Raw genomic sequence first — 19,359 nt, 5'->3', positions numbered from 1 at the left:
TGTTTCAAAAGGTTTCTTGTAGGCCTAGTGATGCCATTTTTCCCAGAAAAGCAATCAGAAAGCTCCAGCCTACCTTCTAGATTGGTCCTTTTAACAAAAAGTTATGTCTTCCCCATTAATCAGAGCACTGAGCCAAATCAGCATCTGCAATCCCCAAAATTACCTCATTAAAGCTCACATCACCACTGCCAGGGGAAGGGGGGAGGGACATCGTGCTCTTGCTTCACCTCCTGCCAGACAGGAGCCACCTCCACAGTGAAGGGTACAGCTCTACCCCCGTGCAGGAGACTGCAGAGCAAGGCCCTGGGAGATGCTGCATTCAAATAAAACTGGGAGGAGTGTTACAGGACTGCTTAGGAATACAGCTGGAATGGGGCCAGCACTTAGTATGCAAGAAGGCTGGGACTGTATGAATGATAAAAATAGTAGCAGCTGCCTAGATAGGGAAATATGATTGGGTCTATGTGCAAACCCATCACGTAGCATGGTTGAAAGTCTGCCCGCTGTCATGTCAAAGAAAGATTAAGGCCTAGATAGTTTATTTTGGTGTAAACTTAGTTCCAAGGTCATCTTCTTGAAGAGGTGACACTCTGCTTTGGAAAACATGTCTGGAAGGTGGGTAATAATCAGGCTCTGTTCAGTGCCTAGTAGTACAGAAGCAGTCTGAAGGGCTGGTAGGAGCTATCCCAGGTTAGGAACATGACCATTCCAAACTCTGTTTTGGAATTCAGTGGACAAGGAAGTGGTCCTTAGCTACACACACACACTGCCAATCCAGTCCCTGCTGGCAGGATCACTCCCCCCAGCTCTGATACATCCCCACTCCACACAAAACACACCATGGATTAATGGCATGGTGTCCCCGTGCAGCACTTTGGGAGAGGAGGCAGAGGACGAGGCTTCTTGCCTCAAAAAGAGCCACACACTATACAGAAGTTGCCACTTTCAGCAAGTCAAACCTGGGGACAGAGCTGACCTCCTGAGGGTGTTTCCTTTAGCATGCTTGCAAAATGGGCAACTGTCTCTGCTGTTACCAGAGATCTGTCAGCTGCACATGTGCTCCTCTCCTTCCCAAGGGCACAGGCAGTCTGGGGAGACAGAATTATCAGCTATGGTTTTAAATCATCCTGTCCCACAGCATTTACCTTAGCAAATTAAAAAAGTTTTCTTTATACAGATGGACACGACATGGTCTTCTCTGTCAGCAGGAACCAGCTGGAGGAAGCACATTAATGAAAGAGCAGGTACAGGATATTGAGTTCTTTCCAAAAGATTCCATGAAGATAGAGGGTGCTGACTTGGATAGCAGAAAGAGACACTAACAACAGGAACTGCAATTTGTGTTTTCAGTCACATTAATATGAAATCATAAAGATTTAACCCTTTGTTCCAGTCTTTTGCTCACCTGAACACTTGCAGACAAGCAAATTGCCATCACTGCACCATTCCCTCTTTAATTCTCCCCAAAGCTTCTGCCAGCAGGAATAAACTCCTAAATACATCTTCTGCAGCTGGGAAGCACCTGACTCCCAAACTCCTGTACTGAGTTGTAGTAATCACTGAGCAGCAACTGCAGTATCAGTGCTAGGGACAATGTTTTGGCCTTCATGCTAATTTGATGCAACTAAATCTGATGTAATTTCTACTCATTAATAAAAGCATCTTGATTTCCACTGTTTCATAAGCAACCTGGAAATAAAACTCTAAACCCAGGTCTGTTCACCTCCTGATTGCTGAAGGCCAGAACTGACATACCAAAAGGCTCATCAGCAATCTTACAAATATAAAATTGACAGGAGTGAATCCTCTCACCCACTGGGCAAGTAACTGCACTTGAGAAATTTCAGAAGGAGCCAACTCTGTGCAATGGAAGTGTTGCCATTTACCATGAGAGCCTCAGCCCTTCTGTGAGCACGTAACCAGGGCAAGGGACACCACTCGAAATGCCTGTTCCATTCTTCCCTTCCCCACCTCTTCCTTCCTTCTTTTCCTGCGAGCCAGCAGTGGCAGGGAAACAGGTGCTCTCTCCCCTGTTCAGAGGTACAAGTGCCTCATTTCCCATGTTCCAACAACCACTGAGATCTGAAAACTCATCACAGCTCTCGCAGGGATTTGAGGTCCATGCCTGTTGCACCCTGAACAGATGAGTGGATGAGTTATCTGCTGTGGATGTGGAGGATCACTAACAGATAATGCTCAGCACAGCCCACAGGGAAATCAGCTGAGTGGAAAGGCAAAACCTTACTGGAATAAAGAGAAGCCCTGAGACCTTATTCTCAGCACATCTTTGTCCCAGGCATGCAGTCGAGCACAGTTCTGCAATGTAATGATGTGCTGGAATTTCCCCTTCCTCTCTCCCTCTCTGAAGGCCACACAAGGACAACCCCTTCCGTCCCCACTGCAGACCTCTTCCTTGCAGGATTCTTCAAACAACAAGAAAGGGCATGAGCTGCTGCCACCCTTCACTCATCCCTCTCATGGCAGCAGCCTACTGTAAGGCTGAAGTGTCAACAAAAAGCCAGCTGAGATGGAGGCAGATGAGCTATCTCTCCTGTAATGGTCAGAAGAAATCAGTCTGCAAATCACAGCTCTTAGTAAGAACTAGAATTAAAATTTCCTTAAATAAATATAAGGAAAGAGTCCATGAGCAGCCAACAGGAACAAGGAGTCACACTCAGGTCAGCCTCTGTTGTCCATCACCCCGCAGATCCCACCAAGGACAGACCAGCTCAGGACAGGACCAGCAGCTTTCTGTGGCAGCTCCTATCGACGCCATCTGCAAAGGGAAAGAGCTGCTGTGTCCCTGTGATCTGGCACCAGCCCTGTCACACACAGCCCAGCAGCTATCACATGAGAACAGCACCAAGTGGGCCTGGAGACCAGGTTCCTTCATCAGCTGAGGTCAAATGGCAACCAGCTCACAGGAATTCATCTGTCTGCATAACTGGGAGATGAAGGAAGGTGAGAAAGGAAGGGTCTGACAGACTGGTGCTACTGTTCCTTTCCCTCTCCAGGAGCCAAACCATCCAAGTGAAATTTCACCACTGACTGCTCAGCTGGAAGGACTCTGCTTTCTAGTCATCACCCAGGGGACAGCAACCATGTCTGCCCTGAGAGAGGGCAGGTCTCCAGGCTGGAATTTAACCCAGCACTGTGCTCTCTGCAAAGAGAGATCACATCCTAACTGCAAGACAAACCTAAAAGATTAGGGCACAGCACTTCAAGGTCCAACCAGGTGTTCCAGCAGAGACTCACAAGTAGTGCTCTAAGCCTATAGGCCTCAGGGTTGACTAGCCCAGGTCGTGCTGTTGCTCTGAGAGCAACTAACCTCCCTGTTGGCTTGCTCAAGACTGAGCTGAGCCTGGGAGTTTGAGCCTTACCTTTTATTGGCCCCCAATCCTGCTCATGCGCAGCTAGGGCCTGCCTTAATCAGGCACAGGTGGGCTTAACACAAGCTCATGCCACTCCCTGGCAATTAGTGGCACCTGGTTGCCTCATTTCACTACACCTAACCATGCAGGTGTCTGCACAGAGACTGCACCTCTGAAGCACACATGGAGTGGCTGCAGCAACATCACACAGGAGGTTACTTACATCCTCAGACACTTATCCTTCCCCCCACTCGCCACCCTCTGCCCATCCGGGCTCCAATCCGTTGCATACACCTGGAAGCAGAGAAAGACCCAGTTATGTCAGCTGGGAGGACGAGCCACCCCTGCCTCTCCAACACCTCAGCTGGACCAGACACCTCACCTCGTCTGCGTGGCCAGGGAGATCAATGGCCAGTTTCTTTGTCTTGGCATCCCAGACCTTCAGTGTGCTGTCACTGCTCCCACTCACCAGCAGGCGGCTGTCGGCTGACCAGGAGATCTGATAGACAGCTGAGACATGTCCTCTCAGAGATGTCAGGTACCTGGTGTGGAGGAGGCACAAAAAACGCTGTCAGAGAAGGAGGCAGCTGAGTTTGTTTCAAACTTGCCCTTGCCCAGTCTTCATGTTTCTTCTCTACCTGTGAGCAAGCATGCACGGTCATGGGATGCCAGCACAGCCCATACAAGGTGGTCAATTGCTATACAGAGTCCATGGGTAGTTCAGAATGTTTAAAATGCACCCCAGGATGGGCTCAGAGCCTTCTAGAGGACAGCTCTGCATCTCAACTCCTTTGCCAAGAAATCCTTTTCCAGCAGGCAACAATACAGCCTCACCACACAGATGTGTCCTCCTTCTCTAGCTGAGCAGCCTGGATCTAACAGGGTTGTTAAAATTCCTGACATGAACCCAAGCTCATCAGTACAAAGGCAAAACAAGGGAAGAACTGCTGCCCCAGAGAGCTCACCAGCACTCTAGCAGAAGGTTAAAAGCTGGACTACAGGAGCATCCAAACACAAAAGCACCACTTGTAACTATGAGAATTTCCATTGTCCAGAACGAGCTGTTCTCGGCACAGGAACTATTTAAACTGGGCATGCAACACACAACTTCAGGAGATGAGCTGAGTGGATCATCCCATCCCACCACAGCTGTGCTTGCCCTGGAGAACCCACCCTGCAGCAGGCAGCAAGTGACACATGGGTGCAGTGCTGTGGGTGGGTGACAGTGGCACTGCACACACCTGGCCAAGGACAGACCCGCTGACACAAGAGGAGCTGAAAAACAGACTTCCTGTGGGCAGAGAGACAGAGGCAGCAGAATTACTTGGCTACAGTGATGCTGGACACAGCAGGGAGTTGCTGACAATGACACCGAGGCCCATCTCTGCATAAACCTGTGCATTACACACAGACCCCATGTGAGCACCACAACAAACCAACTCACTTTCCTGTCCTACCATCCCAGAGCTTTATGGACTTGTCAAAGGAAGCACTGGCTATTATCCGAGTGTCTGGTGAGAAGAGGACTTGATTAATCAATGCCTGGTGGCCTGTCATTCTCTCCAGTGGCTTCTTGTCTTCTGCTGGTCTCCAAAGAAACAGAGTGAAGTCATCTGACCCTGAGACAAGTCTTTCTGCTTCCTGGCCCTGAGAAAGAGGTGAAAGAGCCCAAGTCTCGGGCAAGTCAGGTGTGGGGAGCTCAGCAGCATGGGGTCCACAGCCAACTGTGCAGCTATACTGCTTCCAGCAGTGCCAGAAAGCAGGGGCAGGGGCAAACAGGACTTACCCTGACTTGGTCATACCTCTGCTGTGCCTTTTCCTTCAGTTCTGCCACTGGGAGAGGGAAAGGGGAATGAAGAGAGATTAGCAACCCTCAGGTGAAAGGAAGCTTTACCACCCCGTGATGCCAACTCCAATCCTGGCTCTGTGGGTGCTCACCCACCTTCCCTTTGCCTAGGGCAGAACTGGGATCAAAAGCCCTTGAAAAGAGAGTGAGTGTCCCACTCCCCCGACTGCAGGAAGGAAGATCATGCTGCCATGACCAACGCCAGGCACAGGACCTGCTCCCAGCTCCCAAGATTGCTTTGGCATCAGAGCTCCCTCTCTCCCTCCCTCCCTCCTCCCCAGTCCCCACCCATGGGTGCTGCACTCACAGGAGCCGCTCACATCCTGTGGGTTGATGGTGGCCTCAGCGGGTTCGAAGGCGCCGGTGCGCAGGACGTAGTCAGTGCTGAGGGCCATGGTGTTCACCCAGTGAGCATGGCCCTGCAGGGTGCGGCACAGCACCCCCTGGAAGCAAAACCACTGCTGAGAGAGGGATGGGCAGGACAGAGCCAGACTGCACTCACCCTGCTGTGAGGACCAACCCAAACCTTTCCAAACCCTGGTGCCCAAGATGCAGGCAGGGCTGCAGCCAGGCTTAACAAGGAAGAAACGCTGTTGAGCTTCAGGGACCAGTTTCCCACAGGGCCTTTGCAAAGAACCACCCCCACAGTAGAGGCTGCTCCAGCTTTGAGACCCGTTTTACACTGTCAGGGATGAAAACATCACACAACAGCTGCTGCTTCTAAATGGTGTCAAGCAAGAGGCTCTGACAGGTCAGGAGGATACAGCATCTGCTCTGCACCCCCATTTTCCACCCCCATTTTCCTGGCACAAGCTGTGCCAGGAAGAACAAAGCTACCACAAAGCGTGTCCAGTCCCCCCGGCCTGCAGGCCCAGAGCTGCTGCCTCACTTACATCCTGGCTCCTCCAGACTTTGATAGTCCTGTCCTGGGAGGCAGAGTAGATCAAGCCATCACCCCCCCACTTCACACAGGTCACCGACTGCGTGTGGCTCGTGAGGATTTTGTCACACCTGCCCATCAGGGTGTCCCAGATGCGGATGCTGCCATCCTTGGAGGCACTCGCCAGGTAGCGGCACTCTGGGTTTCTGGGTGAAAAGAAGATCAAATCCATTTGCACTGCACACACAGCTCCTACTCTTCCCACACCTGCCCCAGAGGTCAATAAAAGACAACTTTGTCTTCTGGCTTAAAATCAAGAGAGGCTGGGCAGGGGCAGAGCTCTGACCTATGGAGAACAAGACCCCGCAAGACCAGGGAGAGACAGACAAATGTTTCCCTCCAAACCACCTCCTGGGCTGCACACTGGAGGCATCAATCCAGGGCAAGCCTGGCACCTGAGCCCTCAGCAGTGACTGGGGAGCCAGCAGCCCTTCATCCTCTGCATGGCATCTTTATCACTTGACAGGGTTTTGACGTCAGAGAAAGCAGCAGCCCCTGGCACCAGCAGCAGTGGGGAAGGGCACAGCCCCTGCTGCTGCACAGGAACTGAGTGGGGATCACAGCTGTCTGGAGACAGAAGACAAACCCTGGCAGGGTTGTCTCCCTCCTATTTCCTCATCCTCCTTTATAATCAGTTTCTGCTAATCCAGTTGTTTGCACATAGCTGGAGTTTCCTACTGGCAAATTTAATTTGCAGGGCTCTGCTTGGAAGGGGCTCTGTTCCACGTATTTTTTTTTTCTATAACATCTTGGACTATTGGCTGTCCCTCTCCATCTATCCCTCCCAGACAGAGCTTTAGCTGATGGAAGGAATAAGGGGCTTGCACAGTTAATCATGATGAATAAACTGGACATCAGAGGCTACCAGGATGCAGGAGAGCAGAAAAGAGGTGCTCTGCAGAGCCTGTGCTCAGGCACCACATGGACAGGCCTCCCTGCTGGATAGCAAACGTTTGACCAGCACCAGGAAAATGCTGTTTTTTCCAGAGGCTGGCATGTCTTTTACACAGAGGAAGAGGAACAGCCTGGCAGTGATTCCCCCAGCACCCTCAAGTGACTATGAGCAGCAGCTGGGACTCCTGGCTCTGAGATAGATGCATTTTCCTCAGCCCACCCTGGGGGCTGCTCTGCTGCATGTCCCTCCCCCCCCAGCACACCATAAAGGGAGAAAGGCAAAGGGAGGAGCAGCATCCTGCAGGTCAGGCTGCTCTTTTCCATAGGAGTAAAGAGGAAGGGCTGGGCTCTCTCTTCACTTACATGTGGAGTGGTTCCCAGCACAGGCATGTGATCCATTTGGAGTGGCCGGAGAGCACCCGGCCAATCTGACTGCCAGTGGATGGGTCCCAGAGAAATATCTGTCCAAGAGAGAAAGCAAGAGGGTCGTGTCAGGCCACACACATCATGTGAATCCCACGGACGTGTGGGCTCCATTTAGAAAGCAGAGATGTCCTTGGGGTGGCGTTTACATTGGCAGAAGCAGACAGCAGGACAGGAAGGGGGCAGGAGGGCTGGATGCCTTTCCAGATCCCTGCAACAGCCAACTGACATCTCAAAGCATGATCTGATAACCCTCCTCTTTGCCTAAAACGCTGCTGCTAAAAAAAAATATCTGCCTCAACTCAAAGCCAGGTTCCCAAAAAGCCAGACTGAGCCTTTAACACCCTGTGCCAGAGAGCCAGTGAATGTTTGCAGAGCTTGGTGAAAACCAGAGCGAGCAAAATGCTGATTATCATTGAGTTCTGTGGGTAGGACACAAGCTGGTTTTCTCTTCTTTCTCTACATAAATGTTCATCCAAAGAGCCAAGGCATTAGTCACCTCATACTTAAGAACTTGGGAGAAACAGGAATAAGGAGGATAACTGGCTCCCTGGGTTAAACTAGAACTAGAATGGCACCAAATCAGGCAGGGCCACCCTGTTTCCTTGAGGCTGCTCTCAGGGCAGCCCAACAGAGCAGCACTCAGCAGCTCTGTGGCCACTCTTGCTGCTCCCCAACACCTCGAAGGTCAGAGTGAACAACTGCCTCTCTGCAGGTTACTGACTCACTTTTAGCTGCCCACGAGTGCTCCTGCTTCCCCAGGAGCTTCCCCGTGCACCCCAGGAGCACACATTCTGCCCCACAGCCAGGGCAGGGCCCCCCCCTGCATCTCTGCAAAAGGAAATTTGTCTGAGTCTGAGGAAGAGCACTGCAGAACTGCACGGCTGGGTCACGCAAGCAGCAGCCCTGGCTTGACCAAGTGTCACCTTCCCTGCTCCAGACACCTCTGTCATGATGGAGCTGTCTGCCAAGGATCATGTCCAAAGCCAGGACTCTTTCCAGCACGGAGGGAAATGCCATAGGACAGCAGGGCTCAGTGATGAGAGGTCTACAAAGGTGTCAAAGCTGGAGCCCTGCCCAGCGGAATTCAGAAACGTGACTCAACTTCTGTGATGCATCCACGTGTAAAGAACTTCCAGAGAAGAGGAATCCTGCTTGAAACAGCTTGGATACACCCCTCACATCCCAGAAAAACACAAGTCTTCACCCCTACTCCCCCTCAGCCCCTTTAGCAGGTTTCATTTCAGTTCAAAGCCATCCTTCAGAGGGTCTCCACAACCCCAGACCCCTCCCAAGGGCAGCTGTTTGGGGAACTGTCCCCACGCCGAGGGAGCAGGGAGCCCACACCTGGCTGTTCTTGCAGCCCACACCTGGCTGTTCTTGCAGCCCACACCTGGCTGTTCTTGCAGCCCATACCTGTCTGTTCTTACAGCCCACACCTGGCTGTTCTTGCAGCCCACACCTGGCTGTTCTTGCAGCCCACACCTGGCTGTTCTTGCAGCCCATACCTGGCAGTTCTTGCAGCCCTTACCTGGCAGTTCTTGCAGCCCTTACCTGGCTGTTCTTGCAGCCCGAGGCCAGCTTCCTGCCGTCAGGTGACCAGGAGATGCTGAGCACCCAGTGCCGGTGACCTGGGACAGAGAGCATGAGAGGCTGTGAGAGCAGAGCTGGGGCTGTCCCCAGTGTCCCAGCACGTGGCTGCTCCAAGGTGGGATCAGAGGAGGGGGGAACCCTTCCATGTTCCTCTGTTTAATTAACCAAGAAGAGGTACCCCTCCCTGAGCCACGGTCACAGCTACACAGCTCAGGAAGCACCCAAGCTCTGCTCTGTTTGTCCCCCCGGAACAGACAGGGGGTTCCTGAGGGAGGGGGCTCAGGACTGGCCCTCTCAGGACACCCCATGCCCACCTTTGGCCGTGAACTGCGGCGTCTCCGTGCTGAGGTCCCAGAAGCGCACGGTGGTGTCTCCAGAGCCACTCGCCAGGTACCTGGGAGAGCAGGAAGAGCTCACTCAGTGCTGCGGCCTCAGAGAGGAACAACAGCGACTGCTGCCTCCTCCCGAGCCCCCCACCCACAGCCAGACCCTCGTACTTTCCCGTGGGGCTGAAGGCAACGGAGATGACGGCCTCCGTGTGCCCCTCCAGGGAGCTGGTGCAGCGGGTGACTGCCCGCACCCTGAACACCGCCTGCGGCTGGTAGATGATGTCCAGGACCTTCTCTGTCTCCACTGTCTGACCTGCCAGGGTCTTCTCCAGCGACGCCACGATCTCGGCATCGTGGACGAAGAAGGCGAGAGGCACCGGCTCATCCTGGAGAGAAAATGCAGGAGCCATAGCGAGGTGCAGTCCCGGGTGAGCCCGGAGGGAGTGCTGGGGGAGGGTCTCACCTTCTCCAGGAGCGCGTTGCAGACCAGCTGCAGCTTGTCCGGGGTGATGGTGACCGGGACATCGAACGGGGAGCCCAGGGACACCCCCGCCTCGTCCCGGAACTGGATCAGCAGTCGCTGCACATCCTCGTCCGGCGACATGTCCTGCGGGACAGCGGGCTCAAGGGCGGGAAACCTCCCCGGGGGAGCGGGGACCCCACCGGGGCAGCGGGCACAGCCCCCCAGCACCCACCCGGGAGAAGGACCGGACGTGGACCCCAGGGAGGGGAGAAGGAGAGGGATCACCCTACAGCGCCCGGACTGCCGGAGGAGCCCTACAGAGGAACCTGGCGGGGTCAGGAGGCCCCGGGTCACCCCAAGCCCCCCAACCCCTCCGGTGCCCGCCCCAGACCCCGCTCACCGCCGCCATGTGCCCCGCGCCCCACGTGTGCCGGAAGCGGCGGCGGGCGGGGTGCTCGGTGCTGCTGCCCCCTGGCGGGCGGCGGTGGCGGCAGCGGGGCCGCGGGTTCGAGGCTGCGGTGGGGACCTCCGCTCCGCTCCTCCTGGTGAGTCCCGGTGCATTGTTAAAATGAGTAAAATCAGGAAAAATTACCCAAATGCTTCCCAGTTGCAGGGTGCATACACCCACTGGGGTAAAGGAGCAAAGGGCTGGGCTGCAGTACATGTGGTTTATTAACCATATAAACCATGGCCCTTCGGGCTGGGCTGGGAGATGCTACACCAAGAGAGACTCCAATCTGCCACACAAACACTTAATGCAGAAAATCAGCATCACCCATCCCATCCAGCACAAACCATGGTGAGCATCAGTCACTGATAACCCCAGGGATTAGCACTCATGAAATCTAAACAAAGTTTACAGAGATGAGAAACTTGTAGGAGGGTCAGAATCCACAATCAAGCCTTGCTTTACCCCTTGGCCATCATTCAGGCAAAGCAGCTTTGAGGATTTACCCAAGCAGGTGCTTGGTCTTTCCCCAGCAGTCCCACTGCCACTTCCTCTTCCAGAGGAGGGGAATGCCCCAGGAATGAGGTGCAGCACAGAGCAGGGATTTCTCCCTTCTTTTTTTGATGGATGTTTCTTATGTTTCCAGGAGCACTACAGGTGTCAAGGTGAGCAGAGCCTCTCACACCCAGCCCATCCACCCTGTGCAGCACAGCACCTGAAGAAAACACAGTCCTGAGTGATATTTATACCCAAACCTGTGGCCTGAACACACTCAGCTGATTGGTTTGGATCCTGCCACGATGGAAAACCAAGTAAGTGTTGGATGCAGAGAGTGAAGGTTGAGCTTTCCTGCACAGGAGGATCCAAGTGTGAGTGTACTGAGCTCAACACCAGGCTACAGGTGTTCCCAGCCCAACATCTGACATGTCCTGAGATTAAAACAACTTCTTCTTTAGTATTTAGATGGAAATACTCTTTCACCACACTGTCATTACCACCACCCCTTAATAATAAAAATGCATGCAAAGGTACCAAGGACAAACTCTTTAGGGTTTGTTTTTTATAAACCCTTAAGGCTCATTTTTAAAAAAATAACCATGTAAAGTCAAATCCCATCAAAACAGAAAATTGACACAAATTTTAATATTTATATATTTTAAATCAAAACACAATTAAATATAGTATGTTTTAAGTACATGAATACTTGGGCATGAGAGAAATAAGAGGTGGTACATAGTACCAAAAACCTATACACAGCCTTTTTTGCAGACAATACAGTGTGTCTATACAATCGAATATTGCAACAGAGTAACACTTGTTAGTCAATCAAGATATTCTGAACATTGGAGATGATTTGAGTTCTTTGCAAAGTGATTTTTTTTTTTTTTGCACGAGTTTGAGGAAAAAAAAAAAAGGCAATCGTAGGAGTAAAATAAAAAAACCCCAAAATGTAAGTGTTGCATACTAGAAATGCAGTGATAAGGTAACAGTGACACACTGAGTACTTCTGATACCCTGCAAAGTCACTGGAAGAAAAAAAAAATGCTGTGTAACACGGTGGCTTTTTTACTTAAACTAAGGGGGTTTGCAAGTTGCAAGTGTTGACAACATCAGGGAAAAGGGCAGAGGTAATAAAAAGTTATTTTTCTTTGTAAACCAAACATCTGGAATTAGATACTATGTTGGTTGGAGGACAACAAGCTATGGAGAATGGCAGCCATTACTTTTTTCCTTGCTCATGGGATGGAAAAGAAACAAATGGAGCAGTCTGCAGGGTACAATCTCCTCACAGGGAGGCTGGACTGGGAGCAGGGGAGGCACCAGTGCAGGATCTGCTTCCCAGTCTGCTCTGGGCTGGAAGCAGGGTTGGGCACACAGATGTAAAAGCTCAACAGGAAGAGTTACACTGTCCAGGCTTTGCTCCTGATCATTCTACACTGCCTTCAAAATTAATGTAGTTATGAAGTAAAATATGTTTATCTTACAGTTGAATATGCATCTATTTCAAGTAAGGAAAAATAAAACTTAGAACTGTCATTTACTGCCCATAAATTCACTGTTCCACGTTCACTTCCCTGTGGCCAACACCAGGGACACAGCCTGGTGGCCATTCCAACAACATCTTTAAAAATTACAAGTAGAACTACAAACTACAGCAAAACCTTCTCCTCTTTGTTGTGGCTTGTGTCCCATTCCAGACATTTTTGCTTAAAAAAGTCTTTTTGAGACAGGGTCGAGTATTTGTGAAGCTGATCAGCTCCTCAGTGACACATTTATCTTCATCTCTTTAAAAACCATCATTCCCATGAATGCCACATACAACAGGAAAAAGTGTTTCTTCTTCACACTCTCAAGTGGAGGTGCAGGATTGCTTCTTTTTAATTCTTTTCTTAGAAATGAGGGAGATTTCGGCCACTGGAGTAACAGTGCTTTGTTTTTATTGGCTGTGTTAAAGAATCCACCAAGAGGGAAAGTTCACTCATTCCTGAAGCTGAAAACCAGATTTCCTGCTCTGGTGTTTCTAAAATCATAGCTGGAAAAGGAAAACCAGGGTTGGAGTTAATTTTACTCTAAAACATGCAGGGCAACCACTCAATAAAAAGACATTTTGTGTTTAAAAATGATGAAGCCAGGTATGGTTATGTGTTTGGGAGAGAAAAAAAAAAAAGTAATCCCATGACACACTCAACCTTCCAATGACTGTAACCAAACTTCCTTAATTGAACCCAGAGCATCTGCAGCCACTTGATATTTCTAAATACTGTGCTGAGAGACCTTTTCATCGAGCCAGGCTGGAATTATATCATTTACAGCCAAGCTATTAAATGAAATCATTATACAAGTCATTTGAATGTAACTGCTCTATTAAAAAGAAAACAGTCATATTGCAAAACTAGGGATCTAATGCTTGGGTCTAATAACTGGGCTCTGGCACATGTTTACTTTCAAAAACTGAAAATAATGCAAGTTAATTCTTGAAAAAGTCAGATGCCTGGAAGGCAAAACATCAGATCTTAAACTTGGTAAGCTGCTGCTGTCATTAAAACTAACCCTTGCATCAGAACTGTGGTTTTTTTTAACCAGAGAACATGTGCATTTGTACAACAACAAAGTCACAGGACAACACCACACAATGCTAAGCCAGCAGCCCATGGGCTACAGGGTCTTTTCTTAAGATGCAGACACAGCACTGTGTAAATCAGTGCCCCAACAAGGCACTTTTCCAGCTTGTCAAGTTTTACTGACACTCCAGGCAAATACACCAGCTTTTAGAACATGAAACATCAAGTGTGAACTCAAATAAGGAATTTCAGTATTGATCCTGCAACACACATCACCCTTTGAACTAATAAGGTAATTTATAGAGACTAAAAATAAACAAAGACAATTTTAATGCTTGCACAGAACCACCATGGCTGTCTTTAGGAAATTGCTGCATCATCTGTGGGCTGAAACACTTCCAACCTTTGGTTCTTCATCCTAATGCTAGTTTGAACATTTACCAGTGTGGGTTTCAGATGCACCAGGAGGCAAGCAACAGCTCTGCTCCTCCCCCAGTCTGGCTTAAGGCAGATAAAGACAGGAAGCCCTTCCACCCCCTCACCTTTGTAACCTTCTCAGAGGGCTGTTCACATTGTGCCTGCTGCATCACATCATTGACTATCATCTTTGCTATCCTCCAAGCCATCTCTTCTTGAGCCTGCCGTGGAAAAAACATCCCAAAACACAGATAGCTTCAAGTTCTTAAAATAAAAACACAGTCCCCTCAGTCTAATTCACACACTCAGCCTTGGAGCTGTGGTTAACCCTCACAACTCTGTGACCTGCAGCAAATGTATCCTCCCTTGATGGGGCTGCACCTGGTTTCAAAGTGCTGCACTGACCTCAGTTACAGTGAACACTTAGGGCTTGATGCCATCTCCAAGAGAGGGAGTGACTTTCTACACTTATCTTGCTGAGGACTTGTCCAGGCCCCTCCAAGGGGAAAAAAAAAATAAAATCTCAGCCTGTAATCCAGGTACAGTGATCCCTTCATGGGAAAATACAAAGAACAGCAGCACCTCCACCCCTAGTTGTAGATGTATCTTGTAATACCATAATAAGAAAAACCTGGACTGCATGCACATGGTTAGCTGCTATATTAATTAAACCCATTATTGGCAAAAAATGATAACTAATGTCACACATGTATGCAATTAAATTATACTGAGTACATGGAGTCTGCCAGTTCTTGTACAATAGAAAGATACTTGGAGAAACAGCCAGGATTAGGAACCTCAGTACTTCATTTCTGTCATCTAGACTGTAAAGTCAGTCACAAGGAGAACTGAAAAGAGGACACACCTCATCTGTGTTTCCTTGCACCCATTTCTTCATTGCTTGTGAAAACATGGACCCTAGTTGAGATAAAAAACAACAGACAAGGTATATCAGCAAAATCTGAGGCACACCTCTGCACAAGCTCATTCCTTCCACCCTGCTGAAGGGTTTGCACTGCTGGAATTGGAGAACACACAAGAGAGGCATGGAAGAGAAGGGATGATGTTTTGGAGCCATGGTTCATTAGACACTGAGCCCAAACCATCCCTCTTCACCAGAGTTAAAAAGTAGCATTAAGAGCAGATCCCAACTGGGTGGGAAGCACGTGGAGAGCTGAAGTTCCTTCTCATTTCAAGACCAAATCTTTGAAGGTTTGATCATCAGCTCAGCTGCTTGTGGCTTTCTTCCCTGCCAGGTTCCATCAACAGCTCCAACTCCCACAAGCTGCTCATATTCCCTGGAGTCCAGCTGGACCAGAAAAGCAGAATTTGGGTAGGAAACTGGGCCAGAGATGGGTTTTGCCTCAGTAGAGGACCATTCTCTAAGCACTTCTGTTTGGCTTAAAACAGATCCAAAAAGTCAAGGATCTCACTTTGCCTTGAGCTCAGTAAGGAAGAAAGCAGCTCTGCAGATGTTTACAGAAATGGAGAGAAAGGAAAACAAACCTTTTGATTTTTTGACATCAGGCTCTGGTTCAGATTCTCTGATAAACTGTCCCAGGTCACTGACTCGTCCAAATGTCATCCTCCTGAAGAGAGAAGAAGTGCCATACAGGTCACCACCACTTTGGCATTATGGAAATCTACCAATCAGGAACACAAAAAAGCCACCACAATAAAGACTCTAGAGTCAGAAGACTGGCATTTTACCAATTACCACCTTTTCCACCTAAAATGGATACACTGGGAAAGATCTCCCACTCTTCTTGCATATCTGAATTTGAAGTGTATCTTAAAAATTCTTCTAGGATCTACAAGTAGGCAAATGCTTGAGTGACTCAACCATGCAATATCAACAGGCAGTGTGAGCAAGCACTCTGCTCTACCATAAAAACCTGACATTAGGCAGAAATGAGTTTACAGTGCCCAGAAGGACAGAAGACTGGTATGCAGTAGAAAAGCAAGGTAGCTATAGAAACAAAGAATTTCTGTTTGAGATCCATGGAACAGAAGAGTTTATAACAAAGGGCAACTTAGGAAACAGAAGAATAACTGTGCAGTTTGCTAAAAAAATGAAGCAGAAGCTCTTCTCTGCCATGTGGGTAGGGAGAAATCAAACAAAGGTTCCTGAGCTTATTCTTTTCTGTTCCAACCTCCAACAGGAACTACTTAGCTACATTTTGGAGTCTGAGAGAGATAACTAGGAGAAAAAAAAAACAATTGGAAATATTTTTATGGCTGCCATTCTGGTCAGAGAAACATTCAGTATGAGATTGTTGTTAAATCACACCATGGAAATAAATTTATTTTCAAATATTAAGAGGCACACTAAGATTGCAACATCTTGCATTTATGCCTGCTCTCAATGCAGGAGCACACAGCAAAAATGAAACAGGCAAAACACAGAACTAGAAAGAACAAGAGACACTGAAGGAACCTTACCCTGCATATGTTCGTTGATACAAAGATTCTGGATCCAGACTTGCAGCATCTACAATTATTGCTTCATCAAAATTTTTCAGGATTTTAATATTAGCCTTTTTGACATTGGACTACAAATAAAAATTCTAAGTATTAGTGCCCAATGCAGACAACTAATAGCATCCTAACAAAACTGCTGTTTTAGTGTTTTACACTTAGATAAACCTCCATACAGTCTCTAAGCAAGCAGAAAAGAATTAGAGAGCATTTACACAGCAATAATTCCTAACAGGGTATGACACTGTTTTTAAACAGAGGATGATGAAGTTACATGAACAGAGCCACAGCCCTGCTGTAGAGCTCAGCACTGGGGTGTGCAGGGACTGCTGCCTGAGCACTAAGGGCTGAACAGATCCCTGTGCCCCTGAAAATCACTTATTTCTGAGTACAAAATGGTGAACCACCCCAAAAACTGCAGCAGCTTCACTCACCCAGTGCTGGGTAATCAATCCTCCAACACACTATGCTCCCCCTGTACACCCAGGACAAGCATTTATCTTTTCAGCTAAGAGTATTTATGTGAGAGTACAAACAAAAACAAACAAACAAAAAAGCCAAAGAACCATTAGAGCAACAGCAGGGAGAGCACAAATGCCCAGCAGTCTATTTGTGCCTTAACACAGAAACGTTTATGGCAGCAATGTTTATTGCCTTGCAAACTCCTTCCCTGCTGCTCTGTGGAAGCACTGCTCTTTATGCAAAAATATGCAGAGACCTGGAGATTCTCCTATCCAAACAGGCTGAAACCCACCCCACAAAATGCAGCAATTCATTCCTAATTTGTCCAAGCAAGCCAATACCAGCAGCTTCTCCTGCTCAGAGATCAGGCAGCAGGGTATTTCAGGATGGTCAGAACACATATTTTATGCCCCACTTTCCTACTAGGGGGGAACATCCCCTCCTTGCAAATCAGGTAGGAGGCTTACAAGTATTACAAGCAGGTAGTACAGCTTCCAAGTTGCTTGAAACAGAGCACATCAAGAGTGCTGGGTTAGATACTGGATTTAGGCCCCAGGGAAGCACTGCAGCATTCCATAAATGCAATTCAGCAAAAGCAGTTCTAGCTCAGCTTTACTCTCTCAGTTGGGCTTGCAGTTTGCAAGCTGACCTGGTTACAGATCAGCTGGGATCTGCTTATTCTCTTTTCTTTTACGTGTACATTGAGCAAAGTGAGATTTTTTGTTTTGGAACAGGCAAGTCTTGGTTAAAAACACAACTTCATGGGGCTGGTTTCAGTGTGTCAGGAGCTGGGCCTGCACAGGAACTCAGAGCTCAGAAAGCAGCACCCCAGAGGCCACCAAAGAAAGCTCCTGGGCTGCAACCCAGGCACAGCAGCCATGCAGGGGACATTTCCCAGTGACTTTGGAAGGGCAGCAGAGCTAAAGGAGCCCAGTCACAGTCTTGTGTCTGCACAGTACAGTGAAGAAGCAGCCACTGAGCTCTAATCATGCTAACAAGTTATCAGAATACCTCTCCCAGCAATGGGCTTTTTTTATGCCCAGCTCTGTCTCAAACCAGGTACATGCAAACAAAGCACAAAACAGAACATCTGAGTGGCAGTAAAGTATCAGAGTTCTCTTTTGGCATGGTCAAAGTCTGACCCTTTGCTCTCAGGCCAGCAGGACTGCCTGCTTGAGGAGGACAGCAGGGAAAACTCTGCTGAAAGAAACCAGCCCACACCACCTGGTCAGATATTACCTGTCACAGCTCTATGCATGAGCAGACAGATGCCCTAAACCTACAACTGTGTGGACTCTTCAGAAGAGAAGATCTGGCATTTGAGTAGAACTGAGCACACAAATCTTATGTATTTATATTTAAATTCTGTAGCATTTCCACGTGGCAACTTTGCCAGAAGTTATGACTGTGGTATTGGTAAAAAGTGATTTCTAATAAAAAGCACTCTTAAATGTTCTGGCACTATCAAACAGCCTGCAGGGAGTATGAACAGCTTAATAAAAATGTGACTGTGATGCAAAGAACTAAAAGCAGCACAAGACCTTGGGTACAATAAGCATGATGGACACCCTCCTGTGCCAATACTGGTAACTTGAGCTCAGCAGCAGGTAAACTCAACATGTTAAAAGAACACAGGGTTTAATGTTAAAGTGGAATAGGGATCTTCAAAATATGTTCCCTACAGTGCATGAACTTAGATACTGGTGCAGAAAAGTGACTGCAGGATTTCCTACAAAATAATCAAACCAAGAAACTCTTACCTGGGAGGCAGAGCCATCTGGGCCCCCTATAGAATCACTGTCAGGAGAGCTACTGGGGCCATGAATATTCAGTGCAATGTTCCCTCCTGGAAAGTCATCTCCTCGTACTGAATGGATGAGATCATTCAAGTATTTGTAGTAAAGGTTGCTGGACAAGAAGCCAGGTAAAAAAACCTGAGAGACAGAAGAAGAATCCTCTTTAATCAAGGCTGCTCTGCACAACTACTGCAGATGGCTCAGAAAACAGAAGGGACACACAAAGATCTCACTCAGTCCTTGTGTTGATGGCACACAAGTAGAAGTGTCCACATATGGAATTACTCTGGAGCAGTGAGTGCATTGCTTTCAAATTGAATCCTACTGCAAAATGAACAAAAAATAACTATGTATTAACCAAATCCTCCAGTAACTGGAACTTAAACTCAACATTTTTCTTTCCTCTAGAAAGGTCTGACAAGCCAATAGGTTTAAAGTTATTCTGCTGTGCTGTTCAAAAATCATCTGCAGCTCCAGAAACAAATCATTAATCTCTAATATCCAAGTATCCCACAGTTACACTATTAGACACATCACTGGGATGAGACTTGCAAACCATTGCTACTAGCAGGAAGGGAACATTTCCACTGATACAGGTAAACTGTTGACAGCAATTCACATGGGAGGAAACTGTTAATTCCATTAAACTGCAATCATCACCCAAGACAAACATTTGCTGGAGAACTAACAGAAACAAGTGGGTGGTATCTTCTCAAATTAGACAGAGGAAAACTGTCTGGCACATTTCTGTTCTCTGTCCTCCAGGCAAGCAGGAAGTCAGTAACAAGACAAATCTGAGGTGCTGAAGGGGACACGACACCCCAGTGAAACCCCACA

General features: G+C 48.4%; 2 protein-coding genes and 1 long non-coding RNA gene across 9 annotated transcripts in view; 1 reads left to right on the top strand and 2 right to left on the bottom strand.

Annotated features, from left to right (window-relative positions):
• Window positions 1–1,183: 1,183 nt before the first annotated feature.
• NLE1 (notchless homolog 1) lies at window positions 1,184–10,305 on the bottom strand. Its single transcript, XM_030462330.1, has 13 exons — window positions 10,260–10,305; window positions 9,860–10,003; window positions 9,565–9,782; window positions 9,382–9,461; window positions 9,029–9,105; window positions 7,415–7,512; window positions 6,111–6,303; window positions 5,525–5,660; window positions 5,158–5,204; window positions 4,816–5,018; window positions 3,754–3,913; window positions 3,595–3,665; window positions 1,184–2,776 (listed from the first exon to the last, which is right to left on the bottom strand). The coding sequence occupies exons 1-13, from the start codon at window positions 10,266–10,268 to the stop codon at window positions 2,764–2,766; spliced, it is 1,449 nt and encodes a 482-aa protein (XP_030318190.1). The 5' UTR covers window positions 10,269–10,305; the 3' UTR covers window positions 1,184–2,763.
• LOC115599362 overlaps window positions 9,717–19,359 on the top strand; it is a 17,404-nt gene continuing 7,761 nt past the window's right edge. Inside the window, exons 1-2 of the long non-coding RNA XR_003988347.1 lie at window positions 9,717–9,812; window positions 10,954–11,119. This is a non-coding gene — a long non-coding RNA (uncharacterized LOC115599362). The remainder of the gene's footprint in view (window positions 9,813–10,953; window positions 11,120–19,359) is intronic.
• The window catches only part of AKAP10 (A-kinase anchoring protein 10), a 19,976-nt gene continuing 12,050 nt past the window's right edge, over window positions 11,434–19,359 (bottom strand). For 6 of the 7 annotated variants that reach the window (XM_030462325.1, XM_030462324.1, XM_030462326.1 and 3 more), the window contains 6 exons: window positions 18,487–18,660; window positions 16,229–16,338; window positions 15,293–15,375; window positions 14,652–14,704; window positions 13,912–14,007; window positions 11,434–12,840 (listed from right to left, as the gene is read on the bottom strand). In XM_030462325.1, the coding sequence (XP_030318185.1) occupies window positions 12,835–12,840; window positions 13,912–14,007; window positions 14,652–14,704; window positions 15,293–15,375; window positions 16,229–16,338; window positions 18,487–18,660 (522 nt within the window). In that variant the 3' untranslated portion in view covers window positions 11,434–12,834. Of the gene's footprint in view, window positions 12,841–13,911; window positions 14,008–14,651; window positions 14,705–15,292; window positions 15,376–16,228; window positions 16,339–18,486; window positions 18,661–19,359 lie in introns of those variants that run through there. The other variant, XR_003988346.1, reaches the window with a different exon arrangement.

This window comes from Calypte anna, chromosome 19 (assembly GCF_003957555.1).
Source record: "Calypte anna isolate BGI_N300 chromosome 19, bCalAnn1_v1.p, whole genome shotgun sequence".
Classification (NCBI taxonomy): domain Eukaryota; kingdom Metazoa; phylum Chordata; class Aves; order Apodiformes; family Trochilidae; genus Calypte; species Calypte anna.
This window is presented reverse-complemented; position numbering and strand designations above follow the sequence as displayed.